The sequence below is a fragment of the Rhinopithecus bieti genome, unplaced genomic scaffold (assembly GCF_001698545.2).
Source record: "Rhinopithecus bieti isolate Rb0 unplaced genomic scaffold, ASM169854v2 scaffold_81282, whole genome shotgun sequence".
Taxonomy (NCBI): Eukaryota; Metazoa; Chordata; class Mammalia; order Primates; family Cercopithecidae; genus Rhinopithecus; species Rhinopithecus bieti.
Window position 1 is genome coordinate 1,306,426 of NW_016830182.1, and position 24,902 is coordinate 1,331,327.

A 24,902-nucleotide genomic window follows, 5' to 3' on the forward strand; every position below is an offset into this window, starting at 1 on the left:
TCGCGCCCCGCAGGGCTGTGGGGCTCACTGGGTCCTCTGGTGCCGTGGATGCCCGTGACCGCCCTGGGAGACGTTGCCCTCCACCCAGCCCAAGCCGATTCCCTGTGGCCTTGGGGAGGTTCAGGTTTCTGCCTGCCAGGTGGGCAGCTCCGCTCGTTCCCCGCAGCAGCAACTGAGCTCACAACACTGCCCTGCTCCTGCCACCTGAGCCCCCAGGTGCCATCTGCCACCCTGTTTCCAAGCGCCAGGTAGGCGGCCTCAGGGCAGGGGACAGGAGAAGGCAAGCAGATCCCAGATGGGAAAGGCCGGGCTCTAGCCCTGAGGGGTAGGCAGTGCCTGGCCTGCCACCTGGCACCTGGGTTGCCCCCAGCCTTCTTCGGGAATGGGTGTGAGCAGGTCTGTGAAGCGTGGGTATGAGTAGGTAAGGGGTGTCCCCCTCGCATATCTCTAGCTTAGTTTCTCTGCAGGTGTGAGGAGTGGAGTCCATGTGGGCAACTCTGTGTGTATCTGCTAACCCTCTCTGTCTTGAGCCCGGGCATTCCCCAGCATTCGTGCCCGCTCCCCTCTTATTCCTCTGTGCCTCTCCAAGTGTACCTTCCATGTCTCTCAGGGTCTCTGTGTTCCTGTCTGTCTCTGTCTCTGCATTCTGAGCTCATGAGGGTGCCTTTGCCATCAGAGCCACCTCTCCCCCCCAACCCCCCACATTGAGTTGTTCTACTTAATTTCATTTTCCCAGGGCTCCAACTCACAGAAATAAACCCTCCCTCCCCACCCCTGCACTTTTTCGATTTAACAAGCCTGCTGGAAAACAATAGTGATTTCCGCATCGATCATAAACAGAAGTGATTACCATACAATTACAGCCTGAACCATCAGCCTGGATGCAATCACAGAGCCGCATTGTAAATCGGAAGACAATTGCCTGCAGAATTACCCCCAAATTGGTTTAAGTGGCAACAAAGGAGTGTTGGCATTTTGGTATTTTGGAAAGGGATGGCAGGAATGCGGATGCCCTGGTGGCAGAGAGTCCCCACTGGGAGACCCCCAGGGCCCCTTCCTTGGCATTGAGGAGGCTCTTGCTGGGGAGAGTTGCCTGCCACCTTCCCCCACCCCATTATTCTCCCTTCAATTACTGTTCCCTGCCCGTCTTGGCACAGCTTGTCATAAACTCATTTATACTAATGTGTGAGTGGCTAAGTGTGCCTTCGAACTTGGCCAGCAGATAGGGGTGAATCTGATGGAATTCTGGGGGGCCTCTCAGCTCCCCAGTATCCCCCTTTCTCCACTCCCATCTCACCTCTGGCTCTTCTATGTCACCCCATCCCTCTATGCTCCTGGCCTGGCACCCACCCCACAGTAACCTTCCCCACCATCTCCCAGCCCTCGGTGGACTCTGGCCAGCATCTCCCACATCCCATCCAGGGCAGCCCACTCCCTCCTGCAGCTGCAGTGTGTGCCCTGCATCCTTCCCAGCCATCCAGGCCAGCTGGAGGCCACAGTCCAAGCCAGGTGGGCTAGGGCGGCCACTAGAGGGAGGGAGCCTGCTGGTGCGCCTGCAGCACGTGCTGAGGGGAATCACAGGTGGGTCTGCTCCTTTCTAGTCTGTGGTTTCACAAGAAGTGCCCTGCCAGCAGGACCCCTCTGAGTGTCTGAAGACTGGACTCTTAAGCTCCAGCTGTTTCCACCGGGGGCATGTCTTTCTCTGGGAGGTGATTTCTCTCCAGGGCCAGGCTACTCTGAAGTTACCGGGAAAGCCTGCCCACCCACTGACACAGTCAGATCCCCTCACAGGGGTCCATACCCAGGTCAGAAGTGCTTTGGCATGCCCCATCTGATCCTCACAGGAAGGTTTGTGCATGCTTGTGATTTTACTCTAGTTTTTCCATTAAACAAATAAAAAAAGAGGTGGGGAGACCTGAGGGGTAACAAGGCTTGTTCCAGGTGACACAGCCCATCAGTGAAGAGTGGCGTCTTCAGGCTCCTACGTGAGTAATTGTTCCTAGATGCTGTCTGCAGCCTCCCCAGACCCACATGAGGTAGACTGGGGTCTCACCTTGTCACTGACCTGCCTTGAGACCTCAGACAACACCAATAATTTAAGCAAGCCCGAGTGAGTACATGCTCCGTCCTCACCTGTTTATTCACATGTCAGCTCCGCTCATCCCACTGCAGCACTGTAAGAGGATGGGCGGGTCCCTAGTGAGGGGACTAAGGACCAGTGTGGTGACCAGGCTTCCCCAGAGCCCTCAGATTCCTGGTGACAGCAGCTGGTCTGCCCCGTCTGCCAGCCTCTGAGCCTCTGCTGATGCACCCTGGAAGGCAGGAGAAGCCGGATGACCCTGAGCTCTTTTGCATCTGGTGCCACTGAGGGCCTCAGTTGTGCTGTCCTGGTTGCTTTGCAAAAGCCTTAGGACCGGGCACCATCTAGAGTTGGTGTATCTGGAACCAGAAACTCTGTTGGCTGCCCCAGCTCTACCCTGAGTCTGGGGACCATTGGTGTTGCCCCGGGCTTGGCCTGTGGGGCTGGGGCAGGTCAAGCTATGGGGTGACCCTGTGCCTGGCATTGGGAGGTGCTAGCATTGGGAGGTGACTGATCTGGAAGAGAAGCCAGGCCTCAAAGGCCATGGTGATGTTCAGGGAAGAAGCTGCTGGTCTTTGCCTGTCAGGCAAACCTGCCCTCCCCAGGCCCCACTGTGGAGCCTTTGCTCTTGCTATCCATTTCCTGGGGACCCAGGTGTCCAGTGGAAAGACTGGGTTCCAAGCCACGGAGACCTGGACTCAGGTTCCATCTCTGCCACTTTATGGTTTGCACCGTCTTTAACTCTGAGCTGTATTATGAGACCACAAAGGTGATTGCTGCTGAGTCCAGGGCTCTTCAGACAATAGCCCGATGTCCTTGGTCTCAGAACCCAGAGGGAAGGGACCTCGCTTTTATTAAGCATTCATCATGTGCCAGGCTTTATCCTGAGCATTTTAAGGATGGCCTGCTTACTCTTCACAACAACCCCAAGAAGGTAACCAGAAACTGGATTTGCAGAGCCCAACGTGGGAGCCAGTATCCCCGTGTGCTAGTTGGAGCTTAAATTTAATGAAGTGAAGTTAAATGGGCCGGGCACAGTGGCTCATGCCTGAAATCCCAGCACTTTGGGAGGCTGAGATGGGAGGATTGCCTGAGCCCAACAGTTCAAGACCAGCCTGGGCAACATGTCGAGGACTCATCTCTACTAAGAATCAAAAAAAAAATTAGCCAGGGGTGGTGATGCACACCTGTAGTCCCAGCTACTCAGGAAGCTGAGACAGTAGGATAGCTTGAGCCCAGGAGGTCGAGGCTACAGTGAACCATGTTTGCAGCACTGCACTACAGCCTGGTGGATAGAGCCGAATCCTGTCTTTAAAAAAAAAAAAAGAGAGAGAGAGAGAGAGAGAAAAGAAAAGAAATAGTTAAATGGAATTTAAACTCAACTTCTCAGTTGCACTGGCCACACATCGGATGTGCAATAGCCCACGTGGCCCTACCTCCTGTTTTGGGCAGCACAAATCAACATTTCTAATACTGCAGAAATTCTGTTGGCCAGCGCTGTACTCTGTTATCCTATTTCATATTTGTGAAGTTGAGAATGGTTGGTGATTGTCATGCGTAGGGTCTCAGCTGGATGAGGCAAAGTGGGACGTAAAACTGTGCCTATCAGTGCAACATAGCTTTCAGCACCAACATTCTAGGCTCTCCTTTACCGCTCAGCCCAGACAGCTCCCCTTTCATGACCCTTCCATGAGTCTAAAGCCCATGGACTGTTTTCTCTGCACCCTGGAGCAGAGCCCAAGGCCTGCTCCAGGGTGGACACTTTGGGGTGAGTATCTGGAGTGGGTGATAGAAGGAATGACTGACTGAACATGGTCTACTGAAACTTTGGGGTGAACTCACCCCCCTCCTGATAGAGCTCATGTGGGGAGGGCAGAGCCAGCTGCTGAGGAGTGATGGATGGCCCCTCTCCCAAGATAAATGTAGCAGTCAAGGTAATCGGATTGTGTGTGACGGTCTAATTTGTAGGCGAGGGGAGGAAGCGCCCAGCCATGCCTCGCCCCAGCCACCCATATTAGTTTAATCAAATGCCCAGTATCTAAATGACTGGGCCCAAGTGATGGATGATGTGGGCTTTGTTAAATGCTGTTGCCCTGTCGAGCCAAACTTCCCAAGGCCCTGCCCAGCTCCTGGACTCTTTAATTTGTTTTTTCTTGCTTGGTTATCTCTGCGTGGGGCAGGGCAGGGGGGCTGGAGCTCTTCTGTCTGTCTTAAAGCCTCTGGTTTTTCATGGAGGAGACGAGGGAGGAGGCCAGACCTGGGGGAGGAGTGGGAGGGAGTCACCTTCTGCCTCTTCTGAGAAGCCTTCCTGGGTGGCTGCACAGTCTTGAGGAGCCCGACTTCCCAGAACCCTTCAACAGGGCTTCATCGTGCACCGTGTTGCTTCTTGTGTTCCATGCAGACTCACCCTCACCTTGTGCTTCTCACTCCATTAATGGGGTATTTTGGGATGCAGGGCATTCTTCCATAGGAAAATTTATCAAGTTTCCCTAATGCTTAGTGCTTGTTTCTGTTTCTTGAGAATTTTCCCCAACCCCCAGATCATGAAGATATTCTCTATTACCTTTTTTTTTTTTTTTTTTTTTGAGACGGTGTCTCGCTCAGTTGCCCAGGCTGGAGTGCAGTGGTGCAGTCTCAGCTCACTGCAGTCTCACCTTCTGCCTCCCAGGTTCAAGTGATTCTCCTGCCTCAGCCTCCCCAGTAGCTGGGATTATGGCTTGCACCACGCCCGGCTAATTTTGTATTTTTAGTAGAGACAGGGTTTCACCATATTGGCCAAGCTGGTCTCAAAGTCCTGACCTCAAGTGATCTGCCTGCCTTGGCCTCCAAAAGTGCTGGGATTACAGGTGTAAGCCACTGTGCCCAGCCTTTTCCTCTGTCACCTTCTAGACAGTATGTTGTTTTGCTCCCCCTCTCTCCACTCCCCTCAACTTTTTGTTGGTCTGTGGTGTGAGGTAAGGGTCACGTTTCCAGTCTGGTAATTCTGAGCTGAGCATCTGCTGTGTGCCCCAGACTAGACTGGGCCCTAGGAAGAGATGAGATGAAAGAGGCACAGGCATGACAGTGAGTCTGAGTTTGAAACAGCATGCATACTCTGCCAGGCTTTGTGTACCTGCAGTGCCCTGCCTTCCGTCAATGTTAATTGTCACTCATGTGCCAGGCATTGTTCTAGGCACTGGGATGTGCTGGCGAATGCAGCACACGGGAACCCTAGCCCTGGTAGAGCTTTTGTTCCAGCGTGGAGGGAGGGGAATCAGGACTTTAAAAGCAGGTGGTGATAGGTGCTCTGAAGAACAATGAGACAGGGGAGGAAAATAGAGGGAGTAGGTGGTGGGGAGGTATTACAGTTCATAAACGGGGAGGTCAGGGAAACCCTGGCTGAATGAGGATGAGGGGGTGAGAGAGTGAATCACCTGGCTGTCCAGGATGAGAACCTTCCGGGCAGAGGTGTCAAAGTCTCTGGTAGGTGCCAAGGATAGAATAATCCTGGAAGGAAAAACCCAAAGCCATCAGCAGTGGTTCTCCTTTGGAAGGAACGGCAACAGGGAGGCATCAAGGAGACTTGTTTTTTTCAATGCACGTCTTTTATTCGACTTATGTATATTTCTAATCATGTGTCCATATTACTTCTTCAGAATAGCATTTCAAAGTTAAGAAGTGGAACATTGAGGTGGAATCATCAGATGTAATGGGAAAACTGGGTTTGGAAGCTGGGGAAACGTTAGCTTTATAAGGAGAAGGAATTTGTGTAGTACTTATATAAATGAAAAATAATTGTATTAATTAAAACTAAATAGATCCCACTGCTGTTTTTGCTAGTTGTCCTTGGGCAGGTTTCTTAACCCCTCTGAACACGAGTTTGCTCCTATCAAATCAGGGTAGTTGTCTCCACAGGATTGTCAGGAAAATGAACAGAGAAAGGGGATGTGTCTCGTTTCTGCCTAGCCTGCAGTTGACCTTCCTGAGGACACGTCCCTGCATGACCTGGCTTTTTTCAGGGCAGAGAGAGACTGTATCCCTGTCTTCAGATTCTCCAGGGGTTCAAGACCCCAGGAAGGCCCAGACTCTGCACTCCGGCTCCCCTAGGGGTAGTTGGGTGTGCCCCAGACCCCCAGGCTGAGCGTCATGCAAGACCCTGTGGCCTCACCGGGTGGTCGGGTTTCTGACCCGTCCGGCCCCTCAGAAGCCCCTCTAGCTCGTGCCCAACTGGTGCCCACTAAGCTCAGGCCAGCTGGTCACCCAGCTCCAATGCCCCTCCCTACCCGGTGTTTCCTTCCCTCTCCCTGCGTGCTGCGTTAATTTTTCATGGCCTCCATCAGAGGCAGAAGGCAGAGAGCTGTTTTCTGCAGGGAGAGAGCAGGCGCTGGAGGGGGAGGAGGGAGAGAGCTGCGTGCTGATTAAACACTGCAGAGGCCTAAACAAATGATGGCTCCCTCCCCCAGCTGCTCTGGAAGAGAAACAGGGAGCCCGGCCTGAACTGCAGATGGCCCAGGCTGCTGTCTGCCCCTCGCCTACCTGGGGCTATTTCCTAGAGCCGGCAGTGAGGCGGAGCCTGCAGGACCTAATTCAGTTCTTACAGCCACTCTGTGAAGCAGGCTCCAAGGCAGAGGGCTGAGGGACACCAGCAAGTGGTGTTGCTGTGAGTTGCTGGGCAGGGGACAACAGTATCCTCTCAGAGTAGAGGCTTTAATTAGACCACACATGGAAAGTGCTCAGAACAGTGCCTGGTCTGAATCAAGTTCTCCATGCATAGCCACTGTCAAGGTTACCTTGTTATACCTTTAGAGCACCGAGGTGAGATAGGTTTGCATGTAGGCAAAGAAACCGAGGTGCACACACCTGCCAAGATCACACAGTTCATAACCAGTATATAAAGCCAGGGCTCCATGTGCCTAGCTCCCTTCTAAGAGTCCTTTCTCCTGTCTCATAGGCCGGGGAGAAAGAGTTCAGGATCAAATCTCCAGAGCTTTGAATGCAGAGGTCAGGGGAGGTCCATAGCAGTATCAGCGAACGTTTACCAAGCACATGCTTCTGCCGGCCCTAAGAACTTGCTTATGTCCTGAACCCAGAAGGGGAGAGAGAAGAATGGTTCCCCCCATCTTGTTCATGGAGTAACCGAGCACCTGCATCTTTCAGGCACTGAGCTCATCCCCTGGTCTCGAGCAGTGGTTCTCAAAGTGGGGTCCCCAGGTCAGCAGCATCAGCAGCACCTGAGAACTGACTAGAAATGCATTCGTTGGCTCCACTCCAGACCCACTGAATCAGAAACCCCACTGGGGGTGGAGCCCAGCATGCTTGTGTTTTAACAAGCCTTCCAGATTATTCTAATGCATGGGCAAGATTGAGAACCCCTGGCCTGGAGATCCAGGCTGCAGTGAATCCTTCAGCCCTGCTCTGGGACCGCACCATCCAGACATCACCCCAGGTGTGTTACACTGAGTAACAGGTGCAGCCAGGAAGCACCAGATGTAAATGGCATTCTTATAAAACATTCTGATTTTCATTGCAACAAGGCAACTGGATATTTAAAGAAACCTCACAGAGAACCATTTCATCAGGTAAAGGATCTTCTACAAAAAGAGAAATTCTGTCATTTCCTCCCTCCCCTCAGTGTTCTATAAATTCAGTCCCTATCTCAGGTTGTCTTGAACGGCGTGTGCTTGTGCACGACTAAAACCGGTAGCTAGCATGCTGAAAGAGTGACACTTTTCTCCAGAATGCACAGGGACCCCTGCAGCTAGGAAGAAGGGCCCAGAGCAATGAACGGAGACCAGTCTGGTGTTTGGGCAGCCAGTGGACATCCACTGGGCAATCTGCTGGGGACTTGGAGAGGTTTTATAACAGCCAGGCATGTGTGATTTCCAGGGCTGTCAAGGCTTCATACTCTGGGTTTCTTGGAAAAGGAACGGAACGACCGATTAGGAAGTCAACACATAGAAACATGAAATATGCCAGCCGTCAGCTGTTTCTGCTGGGTGAACGGATAAGAGGGAAAACCCTACAACAGGTTTTGGGTCGAGAACCCATCCGAAGGTTGTCATCTCCCATAGCACAGGGTCAGAGGGGAGCGCCTAAGTACCACTGCATGCGCCGGCGCAGTGGCACAGTGACGGAGATGGTGTCGTGCGCACCTGAGCTTACACCACCTGTTTCCAGAGTGGTCACAGCTGGCGTGGAGCCTGGCCTCATGGCTCCGATCTTTGCTGGGTTTAGACCTCAGGTGCACTAGCTCAGAGTTAGAGGAAGAAATCGCCTTCTGAGTTTCTTGCATCAGAAACCTGAGAGTCTTGGCAATTAACCAAGTAAGGCAGGCACTGTACGCAGGGAAGGATGGGGTGGAGTCGGGGTGCAAATGGTTGGAGGCGAGATGGTAGAGTCTGGTCAGCAGAATCACCCAGCAAAGTGCAGCCCACCCCAGTTCCTCTCCTGCCCCCTTGTTACCATGGCACACGTCTCCTGAGTCACTCCTCGGGTCTGAGAAGCTTTGTGGGTTTTTTCTTTGTAAGAAACAGTGATACCCTAGGCTCACCACCTCCCCAAGGCTTAGTGTCAGCACCAGGCCCCCAGGACAGAGCCTGTACTCTGGTTTCATGAGCCCAGGCTGGGTGGAATGAAGCCACTTGAGGGGTCCTGGAGGTTGTCACTGCCAGGAAAAACCAAGGACTTGGAATTGAACACTAAGGTTTGAAGTCAAATCAAATCGAGGGAGTACACGACAAAGTCTCTCGGTGCTCAAACTCATGGTCTCTTCCCGCCCGTGAAGTCCAGATAGCCGTAATATGTAGACCCCAGGGTCTTTCTGACCCTAGGAAGGGCCCAGCCTCACTCCAACCACTTCTTCTTACGCTGGGTGGGAGAGGACACAGCTAAACTGCCTGCACCCAGCTGGGAAGGGTAAGGAGGGAACCTCCTCAGAAAAGTAAATTATGCAAGGAAGAAATTGATTCCCATAACCCCTCGTTACCCTTCCAGCTCCCTGAGAGCCAGCAAGGAGCAGTGGTGTTTAGCCCTGAGGAAAAATTACATGTGGAATGGAAAACACTCACTGGGGTGGCTCCTGCTGGAATGAGAGCTGGAGTGCAGGCTCCATGGTTCCCAGGCATGCGGGTGTGGCTCAGTTCTCACCTTGCAGATGCAGTGGGAGTGTTGACCCAGGCCAGCCTGGGGACTGCCTCCTCACCTCCCTGCGTGGGCTGACCTTGCCACCTCACCTCTGAGCTTACCTCTGTCCTGCCCAGCGGTCCTTGGGGCAAAATGGAGGTCGAGAGGCACTTGGCACTCACGCCTCACCATGGACAATGGTGCATTCTCGGGTACCTCTTGGCCTCAGTCTATTGCTGGGGGAGGGAGGACTGAGGCCCATTGCTGAGGCCCTGAATGTGGGGAATGTAACCACCCACCCCCTCCTCAGGGCACCTCTCCCCTCTCCAGCATGCTTGCTTTGCTATTAGTGCTACCTGATTTCCTACTGAGGTGGTCTAGAGCTCCTCCGCCATTGCCCTGCTGCCAGCAAATTTTTATCCCTAGCGTAAGATGACAGAGACCAGCCTTGGCCCTGGCCTGCCACACACTCAGGTATGCACTGAGGCAGAGTATCTAGTTTCTCCAAGATAGGGGCTGTGACCTGTGACTACCCCATCTCCGGGGGCTTGTGAGGACCTGAGGAATGAGGAAGTGTGAACCAGCCCCTCACAAGGGCACAGTATGTCGTGACAGCTCCTGTGAGCTGTTCTCAGCTAAAAGTGCACAGTAGGACTAAGGGGGCACTTTGCAGAAGCATTTATTGGGGCACCCCCAAAAAGAAAGGGGCATTCCCTTTCTGTGGACAACAGCCTCTTGAGCTTGTTTTGGGGTGTCTTTGATGGCCCCTGAGTCGCAGATGGTAGTGTGAGGTGGCAGGGAATTTTCTGGGCTGGGGTTTTAGTCTGGCGTCTTATCCTGGGTCTGTGCATCCCGCCCAGCCTCCACTGGGTGAGGCATGGCCAAACCGGTTTGGGAAACAGCACTGACAAAACTAGCCCTGACGGCTCCGAGGTTCCCTGGAGTTCAGTTCCCAGGGTGAGTTCACATGCCTCGAGGCTCCCAGTTCCCAGCTCCTGCCAACCCGGGCAGCCCTTGGGGAAAGGGGGCGGGCGTGTGTGAGGAGTGTTCCTAGAGGGAGGGACAGGCTGTAGGCCCTCTCTCAAACCAGACTGGACCATAGGACCTGAGAATACAGGACTTGCCCAGCACAGGGAAGCAGGTAGGGCAGGGTGGGCAGGGTGGGCCGGACGGGGAGCTGGCGTGCACATCCCAGGCCAGCTGCACCACCCAACTAGCCGGTCCTCCCTATGCACAGGGCTTCAGCGTGTGTGGGGACTGGGGGTGGGGGCGGCGGAGTTGGATAGCGTCACTCGCAGCCCAAGCGCCAGCAGACAACTCCTCCTTTTTTTTTTTTTTTTTTTGCCTTTCTTACCCACAAGTGATGGTGATGGAGGTGCAGGGAACAGAACGTGGGAATGATCTAGAAAACCCAGGAGGAGCTGAAACTCAGTTCAGCTTGCTACTGATGGTGCTGAGGCAGCAATACCATCAGTCTTCAGGAAAGTGAGATTTTCCCCCAAGGAAAACCTCTCTGATTTAGGTTCCAGGGGTCAGCTGTCAGGGACACCAGGGTCCAACTCACAATGCGCCAGAAGCGATGTTTTCTATAACCAAGGAGAAGGCCCTCAGCAGCCCCAGCAGCTGAGACCGCAGGATGCTCCCCACCCATCCACTCTCCTGGGACCCTGTCACCCTCAGAGTCCTGCGCGCATCAGCTCTTTGACCTCAGTGAATCTACTCTACTCTCTGGGCTTTGGCCTTGATCAACAGAGCAGCTCGACAGGGTGAGCTCTCTGGAGCCTCTTCCATCTGTAATCCCTGCTAGTGGCGTGGAGAAGCAGTCCACTCCAAGTGTGCAGACAGACAGCTCACCCCATAGCACCTGCAGGATTGAGAAGAAGTCATGCTCTGGCAAGGTCGAGACTGGCCTGTGCCCTGAGAAACATGACACTGCCTGGAGGCCAGGGCTGATTCAGGGGCCGCAGACTTGAGAGAACAGTGCCCACGCCCTGTCTTTACATGTGGCCCAGAGAGGGGAGGAAGTTGCCCACAGTCACACAGGAGGTTCAAGAAGCTGGGGTTGGCACCAAATCTTAGGAGTGGGAGGCAGGCAGGAGGCACAGAACTGTCTGCTGGGGATACGCCTGCTCTCAGACGTGATGTCACAGAATTATGGGCATGAAAGGGGGGCCTTCATGTACCAGCAGTGGGCAGGGTCGTGGTCCTGTAGAGTGACTGTTTGAATCACACCTTCTTGGGCCTGGATTTCCCCTTTGTGAAATACAGGTAGTGTCATCCTTGGCAGGGTCCTAATTGGGTCTTGGGAGGTGTGAATGAAGCAGGAAGAACCACACGGCTGGGAGAACCAAAAGGTTGTCTGTGTGCTCCCACGGCCCCGTTAGATCCTCATCATCCACAGCAAGGTGAGCCGGGCCAGAAGGGGTGCCCCATCTTGCAGAAGCACACACGTGGCCCTGAGGCTGAACTGATGGTGCAGTGGCCTCGCTAGAGCCAACCCTGGTCTCCTGGGGCCCAGCAGTCATTGCCCCTGGCCCAAGGACTGCGAGTCTCTGTGGTCATGTGCTTCCTGTGCTGTTTCCTCTTGGGAGGAGATGACCCAAGAAAGCTGGCAGGGAGGAGGCCCCTTTTCCTATTTCTGGGGCACCCAGCAGTGGCGGGTCTACAGGCAGGAAGTCCAGCCCCGGAGCCCCAGCCTCCAGTCAGAGTAACAATTCTGTGGCTAGTCCTGTTCTCAGGGCTCATGAGTCAGACCGCTCGTTCCTGCTTTGAGCAAAGCAGCCAGAGCAGGAATCCCGGGTCCTGCCTGCCTCCCACCTCCTTCTGGACACAGTGGGATGGGGCTGAGGAGGGACTTGGGCTCTCCTACTGTGGAGAGGACAGCTGCGAAGTCCCCCCAGCCCCTGCACCCACAGGCTCCAGAGGAGTAAGGGGTCTGTCTAGACCAGCCTCATGGCACTGCTGGGCCTGAGAGCAGAGTCAGAAGCGAGTGGCTGTCGGGGTGGCTCTGTGAGGGCCTGGGGTGTCTGGATGTGTGCACACTTGGGTGCTAGAGGAGCACCCAGTTCAGTAGGGGAGGGGACACTGTCTGCCCCAGGGAGCACCCGGTGTGAAGGGGTGGTGTGAGGCTGGGCACTCCTGAGCATCTGTATGATCTTCTTGGAGGGGGTGAAAGAAATTGTATTTTATTCGAGCAGTTTTTTATAGTAGGTGGGGAAATGGGGCACCCTCTCCATCCCAGGGGAACATGTATACTACAGCAGTGCTAACAGTTTATTCCCATGTAATGCTTTCTACATGCCTGGCATCGTACCAACATTCTATGTATAGTAAGTTATTTAATAATCCTCATGGTAATTTAGATGGTAGGTGCTACTTGTTATCCCCATTTTGCAGAAGGGAAAACCAAAGCACAGAGAGCCAAAGTAACTTACCCAAGATCACACAGCTGCTACGTGGCTGAGCTGGGATTTGAACCCGGGCAGCCTGGCTCCAGAGCTTGTGTTCTTGGTCACTCTGCTTCCTGGAGGCAGGAGATAGCATATTACTGCTTTTGGTTTCCACGTGGGACTCTGGTGTGTGATGGGCCATCTCTCACATGTGTTGACAAAGGGGCCCTTCCTTCACCTCATGGTTCCTCACACCAGGCCAGTGAGCAGGAGAGGTTCCTCTTAGTGTCTGTCCATTTTAGAGATGTGATAAGGAGTCCAGGCCTGTGTTGACTCAAACCCCTGTGTCTGCTGCACTCTCCCGCCCCTCCCAAGCCCTCATCACCCCTTCTATTCTGTGCATGGTTGTAGAACCTGGGGTCCCAGGGATATTCAGGAGATCCCACTGCCTTGAACTCCCAGGTTTCCCTGGTCCCAGGACCCTGTATTTGGGAGCTGAAAGAGGAGGATCAGAGGGTAGGGGGGCATGGCCTGGGCCCAGGAACAGGAGGAGCAGCACCATCTCCAGGGAGCCCTGGGTGAGATGCTGGGAACATCTCACTAACATGAATAGCAGTGCTGGCCCCTGAGCAGAGGATGATCAGGGCTGTGGCTGGCCCGCAGGCTGTGTGAACTATTGCTGCTGTAAACTGCTTACCTCCTGTTCCCGTGGCTGGGGTGGCTGTGCATGTCATGAAACAGGTGTCGTGTGACTCAGTTGTAGGTTTTATTTGAGGACAGCACCAGTCTCTGGACACATTCCTGATAAGATTCCTTTCAGAACTCTGTTCCTGAAGCTGGTTTCCTGCCCCCAGGAATGGGGAGCTGCTGGTGGGTTTAAAGGCCGCTGAGAGCCTGGTCACAGATACTGCTTCCATTGTCCGGGTCTCAGTGTCTGTCCTTCCCTCCCAGTCGTCTCAGCATATTGGGTTATTTCTAGCTGTGATTCATGTCAGTGAGTTAGTCATCTGTTGGCTGCATAGCATGTGCTAAACGCCGTGCTGGGTGCCAGGGTTGTAGAAGTGAAGCCCCCGAATCCAGCTGTGCCCCCAGGAGCTCAGAGTGCTGTCGCTACAGATCACCACAGCATTCCCCTGGGTAACACCGGCACAAGATTCGCGTCTGCATCTGTCAAGCAACTACCATCTACCAGGCCCTGTGCAGCCTCTGGGGTGGGGACACAGATTGGAAAGAGGTGATCAGAATGCATGGGTGGAAGAAATCCTCTGACCGCCTTGCAGAGGGCGGGTTGGCAGGAGGCAGGTTTGGAGATGGAGATGAATGACAGGATGCTGTTGTCATAATTCAGGGAGAACCGGCAGGGCTGCAGAAGGTGATTAAATTGGAGCAGGCAAGGAGCAACGGGAACAGACTGAAAAGATCATCAGGATGTGGTGACCAGCGGGTGGGACAGGGAGGGGCCCGTCTTCCTGAGGCAGCTTGAGGTGCTCCCTGGGATTCTCGTGGATGTGGGAGCAGGAACCTGCGACATGTCAGAGGGGAAAGAGTGTAGGGACCAGTGTGGGGGCCTGGCTCTCCTGCCCCTGACTCAACAGGCAAGCCCCTGCCCACAGCCTCCCCCGCTGGGGAGTGGCACCACTCTCACTGCTGCTGCCACTTCAGAGGGTCTTGTGTGACCTTTTGTAAGCTCATGGGATGGAAGCATCTGAAAATGTATCATTCATATTTTTATTGGAATCATGAACCCCACTTGCCACCTGCCAGGGCGTGTTTTGAGGATGAGAGGGCCCTGCTTCAAGATGCTGCTGCCTCTGCTTCACAGGGCTCTCCCGGGCCCCTCTGAGTGCTGCCCCATCCCTGGGGGTCTCCTGGGTCTCAGAAGCACCCCTCCCAGCTCCCCTGCCCACCCACACACATACTTCCTCTGTTCTCCATCAGCCTTTTAGCTGCTAAGATGCTCTTTGATACTTAGGCCTTTGTTTCATTTTGCGTGTGGCTTCCCCAGGCTGCAGTGTGCTCGATGACATCCCGCCCAGCTGTACATCCAGGCTTCTGTTCCCTCCTCCAGACGGTCTCTCATCCCTCCCAGCCTCCCCCTGCGCCCCACTGCTGCTCTCATCCATTCCTGACTGCCAGATCTTACCAGGAGCAAGCATCCCAGGCCTCTCACTGTCCGCACCTCCCCTTGCCTGGCTCCACTAGGAGCGCCTCTTTCCCTGTGGCTACCATGACTGCCTCTGCTTTCTTGTTCCTTTTCAAGCCAAGTGCAGACTGGCAAGGAGGAAGCCTTTCCCAGGTGCCCAGGTGAGCGTACCTGCTCCCCATGACACCTGACCTGATCGATGCTAACAAAGGCTGGTCACTCGGCCTGTCTGGACAATATAGCTCCACCCTCCTCACCTGGCACTCAGGCGATTCCTGAACTAGGACTGTACTCCTCTGCCTCTCGCCTCCTCATTTGGTCAGCCAGTCCTGGGCCTCTGTGCTGCTTTGAGCTGCAGGTACAGGGGCAAATACAGGGCCTGTCACTGCCCCTGGGGAGGGCATGCCCGAGCAAGCCAGGATGAGCTGCCCCAGCATCCCCACTCAGGCCTGCCTCACCCGACATCTGCTTTCATTTTTTCCCCCTAAAGGACAGACAATATGGGGGCTGCTGGCTGCAGGGGAGTTGCTGGAAGGGTCTTGGGGAAGCAGATGTTGGGAAGTTGGCTCTTCCTCGGTGCCCTCCTGCCTGGTCCCCTCCTGATCCTCAGATATAGTGCTTGTTCACTCCCATTTCTGTTTCAGATGAGTGACCACAGGGTCACCTGCTAGTGTTGGTGCTGTCTTCACCATAGCATCCTTGGGTGCAGCCGGTGCAGGGCCCTTAGACATATCCACTGGGTCCCATTTATAGAATATACCACTCCTGGTCACACACACCATTATTTTATATGCCACTAAGAAGGAAGAATGTGCCACCGATCACACCATGGCACAGCGCCACTAGAGGACACATGCTGCTTGTCAGTGATCTTGGTTAAGTCACACCTGGTGTGGAGTGGGAACCCTAGTGTCCCTGTGGCTTCCTGGAGATGCTACAAAGACTAGCGCAGGCAACAGGAACATGAGGTCAACTGTCCCTTCTGCTGAGGTCAACTCTCCCTTCTGCTGGCCCCTCAGGACTGCTGCTTCCCTGCGGATGTGGCAGTGACTGTCTGGATCTTGGCTACTGAAAGACAGGGTCCTAGAGGGGGTCAAGGGGGATGCTGGACCTGGGTCTTGGGCTGTTCTGGATCCTGGGGAACTGCCCTCGCTACCCCCACAAAGGATGGCCACTATTGAGGGGCTGCTGTGGGAGTCCCATGGGGTGTCCTAGAGAAAGAAAAAGTAATGCCTTTCCTCCAGGGCCACCGGCGCGTTGCCACCAGCTGAAGCAGAGGCACAGCTGCCTCCGAATGGGGAATTAATTTTTGCTTCCTGCGTCTCAGAGCAGGACACTTGATGTCCTCATTCTACCCCCAGGCAGCTCGGAAGGAGGCAGGGGGAAGGGGCCCTGTGCAACATGTGTGCCAAATGAGCACACAGGCCTGCTCATCTGCTCAGGGCCCCCACCATCTCCATGAACTTCTGGAGCTTCGTGCCTGCCTAGGCCCTTTGTCTCGCCCTCTGCTCTGTGATCAGAAGCAGAGATACAAGGTCCCAGGACCATCCTGTTGGTCTCTTCTCTACTGACCAAGGCAGTAATGCCATTCGTGGCATAATGAGCACATGTAGAGATCTGTGTGCCTGGCTCCCCTGTGCTTCATGGAGGTGATGCAGTCCCATCCGTATGGCTACCCTAGGAGATGGGGAAACTAAGGTGCAGGAAGGTTAAGTCACTTGCTCAAGGTATCACACCGTAACGGACAACTGGGATCAGGTCTTATGGATTGGTTTCAGGCTGTGCCTTAGCAGCCCTCTCAGCGTCATGGGATGCAGAGGTGGGTATGGGGTTGCAGGGATTGGTGAGGGTCCTTGGCCCTCTGCCCATCCTGCACACTTGCTAGCTTCTACTTGGATATCACTGGGGTTGGTTGGCAACACTAATTTACACCCCATGTCCAGTGAAGCAGGCAGCTCCTGTTAAACCCATTTTATAGATGGGAAACTGGAGGAAGCACCATTAGAGATGAGCCTTAAAGAAGTGCAAGTTCTGTAAGGAAAGAGGCGTGGAATTGTGGGGTGTCCTGAGGGGCTGGCGCATAGAGGTGAGCCTGGAGCCTGCTGGGCATAGGGGACTTACGAATAAGAGACCATCTCCTGTCTGGAAGACTCTTGCCTGCTACAAGCAGAGCACACACGGCGCTGAGAGGCTCTTCGTGCTAACTACATGCCAGACGCTTTTAAACACTTTGTCGGTGTTAATGTCATTCCATAGCACAATAAGGCTGGGCTCAGTGGCTCATGACTGTAATCCCAGTACTTTGGGAGGCCGAGGTGGGTGGATCGCTTGAGGCCAGGAGTTCAAAACTAGCCTGGCCAACATGGCAAAACTCCATCTCTACCAAAAATGTATACACACCCAAAATTAGCCAGGCGTGATTGGTGCACAACTGTAGTCCCAGCTACTCGGGATGCTGAGGCATAAGAATCGCTTGAATCCGGGAGGCAGATGTTGCAGTGAGCCAAGATTGCACCACTGTACTCTAGCCTGGGTGACAGAACAAGACTGTCTCAAAAAAAAAAAAAAAAATCGCACAATAACCCCAAAGAGTAAGCATTAACATTTCTTAGATAAACTGAAGCCCACAGAGGTTGTGTCATTTGCCCAAGGTCACATAGCTATGAAGGGAATGAGTTTTTGAATCCAGACTTTCAGAGTCCCTTGCCCTGAACCACAGGGTGGTAGCTGCCCGCTGAGGTCAGGAGAGATGGGCGCCAAGACTTCCATCCTGCGGAGCTTTGCACGTCATCTTAAGTGGTTTGGACTCAGCAGTGGAGGCCATGTGCGGTTTCAGCAGGGATGCTAACCTCGCCTGTTCACCGCAGTACCGCCAGCACACAGTAGGTGCTCAGCACCTGGTTGTTGAATGAACGTTGGGTGAGTGATAGAACACTTTGGTACTGAAGGTGAGAATGGATCGAAGTGAGGGAGTCTGGTCACAAGGATGCAGTTTGGAGAGGTTAGGGGAGCTCAGTGGGTTCACTTTAGACAGGTTGGGTGGTGCATGCTTATACGTTTTACCCTGAGACGTTTGAGGAGTGCTTGGAATTCTGGATTAAGGCTCAGCATTGGCAGCTGGGGGGATTCCCTGCTGCTATCCCAACCCCAGCTGTGGTCACCATGAGATGAGCTGGAAGGCCCCAAGGTCCTCGGCACTGGCCCCTGCACAGGCTGGAGAGGACGACAGGGGATGGGGCTTGGTGAGGAGCCTGAGAGCCCAGTTTCTGGGGTGCCTGCACCCAGCTCAGCACCTGCTTGTTAAAAATCTGCTGCCTTGGGCGATGGGGGAGAGGGGATTTGTTTAGGGATCAGAAGCAGTGCATTTGCAGCCGGTCGTGCCTCTATTTCTCCTTCCCTAAGGAAGGCTGTTACCCATCAGAGATCTTGCTGGAGGAGAGGGGGCAATGGGCACTGCCATAGCCATGCTGTCAGCATGCCTGACCGTGGGTGGTCCCATGGGCCTCTGTGGCCAGCTCCGCAGGTCCCCTCCTGACCCCAACCCCCTTTCTATGGCTGAACCTCTGCTCCCAACAGCCCCTCCTGCTTCTTGGTTTCTTTTTTCTTTCTTTCTTTCTTTTTTGGAGGGGAATGGAGTCTTGCTCTGTTACCCAGGCTGGAGGGCAGTGACACGATCTCAGATTACTGCAGCCTCCACCTCCCGAGTTCAAGCAATTCTTGTGCTCAGCCTCCCGAGTAGCTGAGATTAGAGGCGCTGGCTACCATGCCTAGCTAATTTTTGTATTTTTAGTAGAGACAGCGTTTCATTATATTGGCCAGGTTAGTCTTGAACTCCTGACCTCAAGTGATCTGCCCGCCTCAGCCTCCCAAAGTGTTGTGATTACAGGTGTGAGCCATCATGCCCAGCCCCTGCTTCTTGGTTTCTGACAGGCAGAAGGCCTCTCCATGTTGACATCCCAGATTGGAAGTGGCCCAGAAAGTTTGCACGGTGGAGCTAAAATTCCTCTCCACGCCCCTTGGCAGGCTTTGGAGTATCTCACTGCCAATTGCTTAGCCCCTTGGAGGGTGGCCGTGGGTCTAATGGCATTCATTGACAGCTGTGCAAGTGATGTGTACATGGGCCTGCCGCCGTGGGAGCACCAGGCAGGAGGCCAGTCGTCACCCATCTGTGGGAGAGAGGTAGTTACATGTACTGGCCAAGGCTGTCCTGGGCCCAAGCAAGCTGCATTTTATGAAGGGGGAAAGGGACATTGGGTCCTAGCTGCCATTTTAATTTGAAAACTGGGGTCCTCTGTATGAAAAGGGGCATTTGGGGCCAGCTCTCTTACCAGTGGTAAGTGGGGCCCACAGGACAAAGGGACAGACTGGCCATGTTGGTTGCTCAGGCAGTAGAAGGGACTCTTGACACTGCCTGCAGCAGAGAGGGACTCAGGTCAGGACTGAAACTGCCCTCCCATTGCCTGGTATGCTCTGCACACACTGCACCAGGTCCTCCCGTCTCTCCCACTCACCCTGGGATTGTTTTCACCATCCTAGCAAGTGCACGGACCAAAGGCATGCAGGTCAAAGAGGCATGCAGGCCAGCCCCGCCTGATTAGAGCAGACAGGCTTCCCAGTCCAGACGTGTGAGTGACGGCCAAGATCCAGGCACACTCAGACACCCGCCCACCTGGTGTCACTCTGTCTGTCCTTGCGTAATCCCCTGCCTGCCTCTCTCTGTCCCCGTCAGCCCTCCTAGTTCTCTTGATAGTGCCCAGACTCCCTTTTTGGCTGCGAATTCCCAGGCGTTGTCATTAACCCACGTTTGCCTCGGAACAACTTGTGTTGGTTTGCACCGTAAGGAGAACACACACAACATCCACCACCCCGCGTGGGGCTGCCAGCGTGGCCTCTGTGCTCACCCACCTCAGGGGTGAGGGGTGGTGACTCCCCATCCCCCCACCACCTCTTGGTTGTAGGAAAGTGGCCTTTGTGGCTGGCTGATCCACATATCACGCCTGTTTGCAGCATGCCAGACTATACAGCAAGGCCCTGTCACGCAGCCAACCTGCCTTTATTCCCTTTACAGAAACCACTCCACTAGGGGCAGGAGGACAAGGGCTGTCCTTGGCTGAGCAGGGGGTGGCCCATGACATTGGAGGAAAGCCCTGATTCCCCCGTGGTGCCTCCGCCCCCTGCATGGCAATCCAGCCCCCAGGAGGAGCGAGGGCTAGGAGGGGTGGGGCGGGCAGCAGGCAGCACCATCTGTGGCCGTCCTTTGTGCTGCCAGTGGAGCGATCCCTCCTTCACTGCGATCCAGCGGGCCTCGTGCTTGGCGTGCAAATGAGTTTCCAGATGCCCAGTGTCCCCGCACAAGAGGCGGTACCTAGGGGCCTGGGAGAAGGATGGAGTGGGTTGGAGGCTCGTTTTTATCTCTCCTGGCCTCCCTGAATAGGCTGCCTCTCCAGCTGCAGCAGATGTGTGCTGGACACCCACATAGGGGTGTTTGTTGGTTTCTGGGCAGACACACATGCTGGGGAGAGTGTCTCTTCTCTCATACTGTCCTCCTTTTGAGGGTGGTGGCAAGATGACCTCACAGAGTGGGGCAGGATACATCTTTTAAGACTTAGCTCATCCACCAGGCCCCCTCCTGGAGGGAGAAACAGGGGCCCTCTTGGGGACCACGGCCCCTGCTTGCCTTCTTGGTTGAGCATCTTTGTGTATCACACAAGCCAAGCAGATGGAGCAAGCAGCCTTGATGACTTTTCAGGGCTTTGGGCTGACGGGAACCCTGTCCAGGATCTGGGCGCTTGGGATGGCAGCCTGCCCAGCCATTCCCAGTCATTGTGCATATGGGTGTCTTCCGCCAGTGCCTGCCGAACATGGTGGCGTCGAAGAGGCCTGAGGGGTTCCTTGAGTCTGAGGGGCTGGGGGGCTGTGAACACCTAGGATTTTGCCTTCTGAAGGCTTTCACCTCCTCCCCACCTTCTGATCTGGTCTCAGGCTCTACCACCAGGGCGTGGGGCCAGGGGCAGGAGCACTGTCTCTGTCCCTACCAACTCTGGCTGTGGTTACTGTGAGTAGCTTTGCCTGACTGGGCCCCCGTCTACTCGTCTGTAGAATGAGGATAATAATAGCTAATGATGTCCTAGATGGTCGAGAAAAAAAAGGATCCAGAAGCACATTGTGCAGCGTCCAGATGGGAGACCCTTGAAATGTGGAGTCGGCTTTGCACCCAGCCAAGTGGCTGAGCAGTTGTGATTCAAAAGATGCCTGGCCACTCTTGCCCATCGACTACTTCCGTAATGCTCAGGTCACTCCCAGCAGGAGTAGGGCATCAGCTGAGGTGTGGCCACCCTTTGTCCAGCAGTTCCACAGACCCAGCAGGCCCCCGTCTGTCCCTCCCTGCAGCCTGGGAGGAAGGCAGGGCACGAGGCATTACTCCTTTTTACCTCTAAGCAAACTGAGGCCCAGAGTCTGTGGGCTCCTGGAGTCCACACCACAGCAAGATGGTGACTGAGCACAGCCAGTTCCCCCAGCCCTCAGCTTCGTCATGTACTTCAGGAGGACAGGCCAGCTGAGACACGCTGGACAGCCCAGGCTGAGACACGCTGGCCTGGGGGCACTTTTGGCTCCTGTGGTCACATGGGGACAGTGAATAGTGAAAGAAAATGGCAGTTTTCCACAGTCCCCAGTTCATGTGGGGCTCTCTCATCCCGGATGTGAATGACTGCTCCATTCTCCTACCTTGGGCACCCCTGGCTGCCTCCTGCTTGGCCCCCCACCACCCTGGCTACCCTCTGCTCTGGACATCCTTTGTCTTCCTAGGCGTTTGTGCCCGGCAGAGCAGGGACCAGCCGTGGGTGTGACCAGAAGGAGTGTGCTAGGGGGCCAGTTTCTGGGCAGCAGTTTCAGGGATAGCTCTACAGACACTCCTAGGTTATCAGCAGATTCCAAGATTTTGTTCAAACCTTGTGATTTTTGAGCCCAGCATGGGGAGAAGCCACACTTTGCCTCTGATCACATTGTGAGGGGGTGGGCTTCCCTGAGGGATCTGGGGTGGCAGGCAGCTGCTAAGCTTGCGCTATCTCAAGGTCCATGTCAGGCCCCCTCACTCCTCCAGTTTCCTCTTGGCACCATCTCTGCCATCCTTCCCATCATCCTGACTCTCCCCGTCTTTGCTGCCTCGGACCACTACTTCCCGCATGCAGGCCATTCTGACCTCCTCTTCACGACAGAGGCTTTTGTATCCTCCTTCAAGGGTGTCAGTCCCATTTTACAGTTGAGAGCACTGAGGCCTCCCAAGAAGGCTAAGTCTTCTGGTGTCACACGAATCTGGGAGCAAAACCAGCATGGATAGCACCCAGTCTGGGGAGGGTGGGAGAGGCGTCTTGGTGTGGCAGGGCGTGATGAACAAGCAGCCACTGACCATCCTGTCCTTCCTGCAGCCCTGTTGTCCTCCTGGTGTGAAGAGCTCGGCCGCCTGCTGCTGCTCCGACATCAGAAGAGCCGCCAGAGTGATCCCCCTGGGAAACTCCCCATGCAGCCCCCCCTCAGCTCCATGAGCTCCATGAAACCCACTCTGTCACACAGGTAAGTGGGTGGGTGCCATGGGGGCAGGCGCTGAGCAGACACTCTCTGGTCTCAGATCTCCTTGGACGTGTCCCTGGGGTGGGGGCCTCTGTGCAGCCATGAGAATGTTGCATTTTCTAAGGTGCAGTTGTTTTTTCACATCTTCATGGATGAGCCCTGTTTCCCCCTCTCAAACAGGTTGAGAGCACTGAGTTTGTCACTTTGGTGGAGGCTGTTTTTCTTCCGATTCTAGGCTTCCGGCAGAAGGTTAGAAATTCTGAGCTCAGCACCTTACCTCTTTCTTGACCAGGGTATTGGGCAACCCCAGAGAAACCAGGGGCTGGCAGGGGTCTCAGGAAGGCCACGGGGCTGGTGATTCCAGCCAAGATGGGGACAGAGCCAGCCCAGGCCAGCCACCCTGAAGCCAAGTAAGACTGGGCTGGGTCCACCAGAAGCCCAGGGTCACAGCCAGGCATGGGTTTGCTGGAGGCTGACAGCACCAAGGGATTGTCCAGTCTACCTGTGCCAGCCTCAGAAGGAGACGTGGCTAGGACTGGCAATTCCCCCGGTTAATTATCTTTTGAGTCCCTTGCTGAGCTGGGGATGCTCTCTGAGCGCTCTGCAGTCTGACCCTGCAACAACAGGGCCTGTCATGCTGTCTACTCTCCCCTGTGTGTGTCCCCGCTAATGATCAGGAGGGGCATTTGCAGTCAGAGCTCGGCTCTCATTATCCAGCCTGACTGAGGGACCTGCAGCCCAGAGCACACTGCAGGCAGACCTGGGTCGCACCATCGAGGCGCTGCTGGGAGTTCGAGTGTCAGCTACGCTTTATAAATCGAATTACAGGCTTGTTGACTTTTTGAGCTGGAAAGGACCTTCGCGCTCATGTCCAGTGCCCTCCCTGGGCCTGATTGCCCCTGACATGTGGTTGCCTGCCTTGGTCATAAGCCCTTTGTACCACAGCAAGCCCGCCACCACCCAAGGGCACTACCTCCTCAGACCCTGGGTCTGGCTGCTGAGCAGCTCCAAGCTTCTCTTCTGTAGCAGTGTTCCTTAGTGCATTTACACAGGGTAATTTTTCTTTTATTATTATTATTTTTTTTTTTTTTAGACAAGATCTGGTTCTGTCGCCCAGGCTATAGGGCAGCCACGCAATCCCGGCTCACTGCAACCTCCGCCGCCAGGCTCAAGTGATCCTCCCACCTCAGCCTTCCAAGTAGCTATTAACCACCACCCATGACTAATTTTTTGTATTTTTAGTAGAGACAGCATTGCCCAGGCTGGTCTCGAACTCCTAAGCTCAAGCAGTCCACCTGCCTCAGCCTCCCAAAGTGCTGGGATTATAGGCATGAGCTACCATGCCGGCCTATTATTATTTTTAAAAGACAGGGTCTCACCCTGTTGGACAGGCTGGAATGCAGTGGCACTATCATAGCTCACTGCAACCTCAACCTCCTTGGCTCAAGCGATCTTCCCACCTCAGTATCCTGAGTAGCTGGAAGCGTAGCCATGGCGCCACTACCCCTGGCTATTTCTTTTTAGTTTTGTGGAGATAGGGTCTCGCTATGTTGCCCAGGCTGGTTTCGAACTCCTGGGCTCAAACATTCCTACCACCTTGGCCTCCCAACGTGCTGTGATTACAGGCATGCACCACTGCACCTGTCTGACACAGGGTAATTTTTCAACGTGCAGGACTTTGCAGGGCATTTAGCATCTTGGTCCCTACCTGCTCTGTTCTTTTTTTTTTTTTTTTTAAATGCCCACGCTTGGTTAATCCCACTCCATTCTTCTGATGACTGCCCTCTTCCCCTAAGCATTATCACAACAAAAGTACCCTCCCACATTTGAGGGGAGTCGTACCTTTGGTTAAGGACCGCTGCTCTAGAGAGACAAAACCTGCCTCCACCTCCCTCTGTGTACCCTTTGCTAAAAGCCACAGTTTGTCTTCATCTGAACCAAGCCCCTGAGTACAGGCTGCAGCTGCATTTCACTTAAGCAGCATATCTTGCAGTTGCCCTCGGGAAGCTTTACCTTAATAATTCTAGCCCAGCTGTCCATCCCTCCAGAATTATCCTCCTCTCATCGTCCCACGTGTCACGACCTTCCCAAGCTTCTCTCCTCCAAGTTATTTTAGTAAAGTTGTTGCTGATGGAGGGCCAGAACCCTGCAGCTCCCCACTAGGGACCAGCCTCAGACCTGCTTGACCGTGATTGTTTAGGTCACAGAGTGCCACAAATCTGGATCTCGGCCAGCCCTTTGCCAGCTCAGTTGAGCTAAGGCATGAGGTTGTTCAGTCCCAGGGTTAAACAGAGATGAGGTATTTCTGTGCTCGAGGAGCGGCCTCAAGCTAGTTGGGGAAATAAGACTCATTGGGGCCACACTGGAATCTGGCAGAGCAGGGCAGGGCTAGGGTTCATTGATAGGCAGACTGGGCTTTGGGGTTCAGATGGAGGAAGATGGACAGGGCTGACTGTCAGGAGGCTGCCCAGAGGATGGGAGTCTTGACCTTGAAGGACTTGGGCTGGGAGGGGTAGGTGCATGTTATGAATTCAAGCTGGCTTTCCCAAGAAATGTTATGGGCCAGAGTGCCACTGGCCAGCACCCAGTGCCCTGCTACCTCCACCATCATGGCCTCAGC

General features: G+C 54.4%; 1 protein-coding gene across 9 annotated transcripts in view; it reads left to right on the forward strand.

The window, feature by feature from the left end:
* ZMIZ1 (zinc finger MIZ-type containing 1) overlaps positions 1-24,902 on the forward strand; it is a 242,727-nt gene that overhangs the window by 185,825 nt on the left and 32,000 nt on the right. For all 9 annotated transcript variants that reach the window (XM_017865212.1, XM_017865205.1, XM_017865211.1 and 6 more), the window contains one exon: positions 22,141-22,285. In XM_017865212.1, the coding sequence (XP_017720701.1) occupies positions 22,141-22,285 (145 nt within the window). The remainder of the gene's footprint in view (positions 1-22,140; positions 22,286-24,902) is intronic.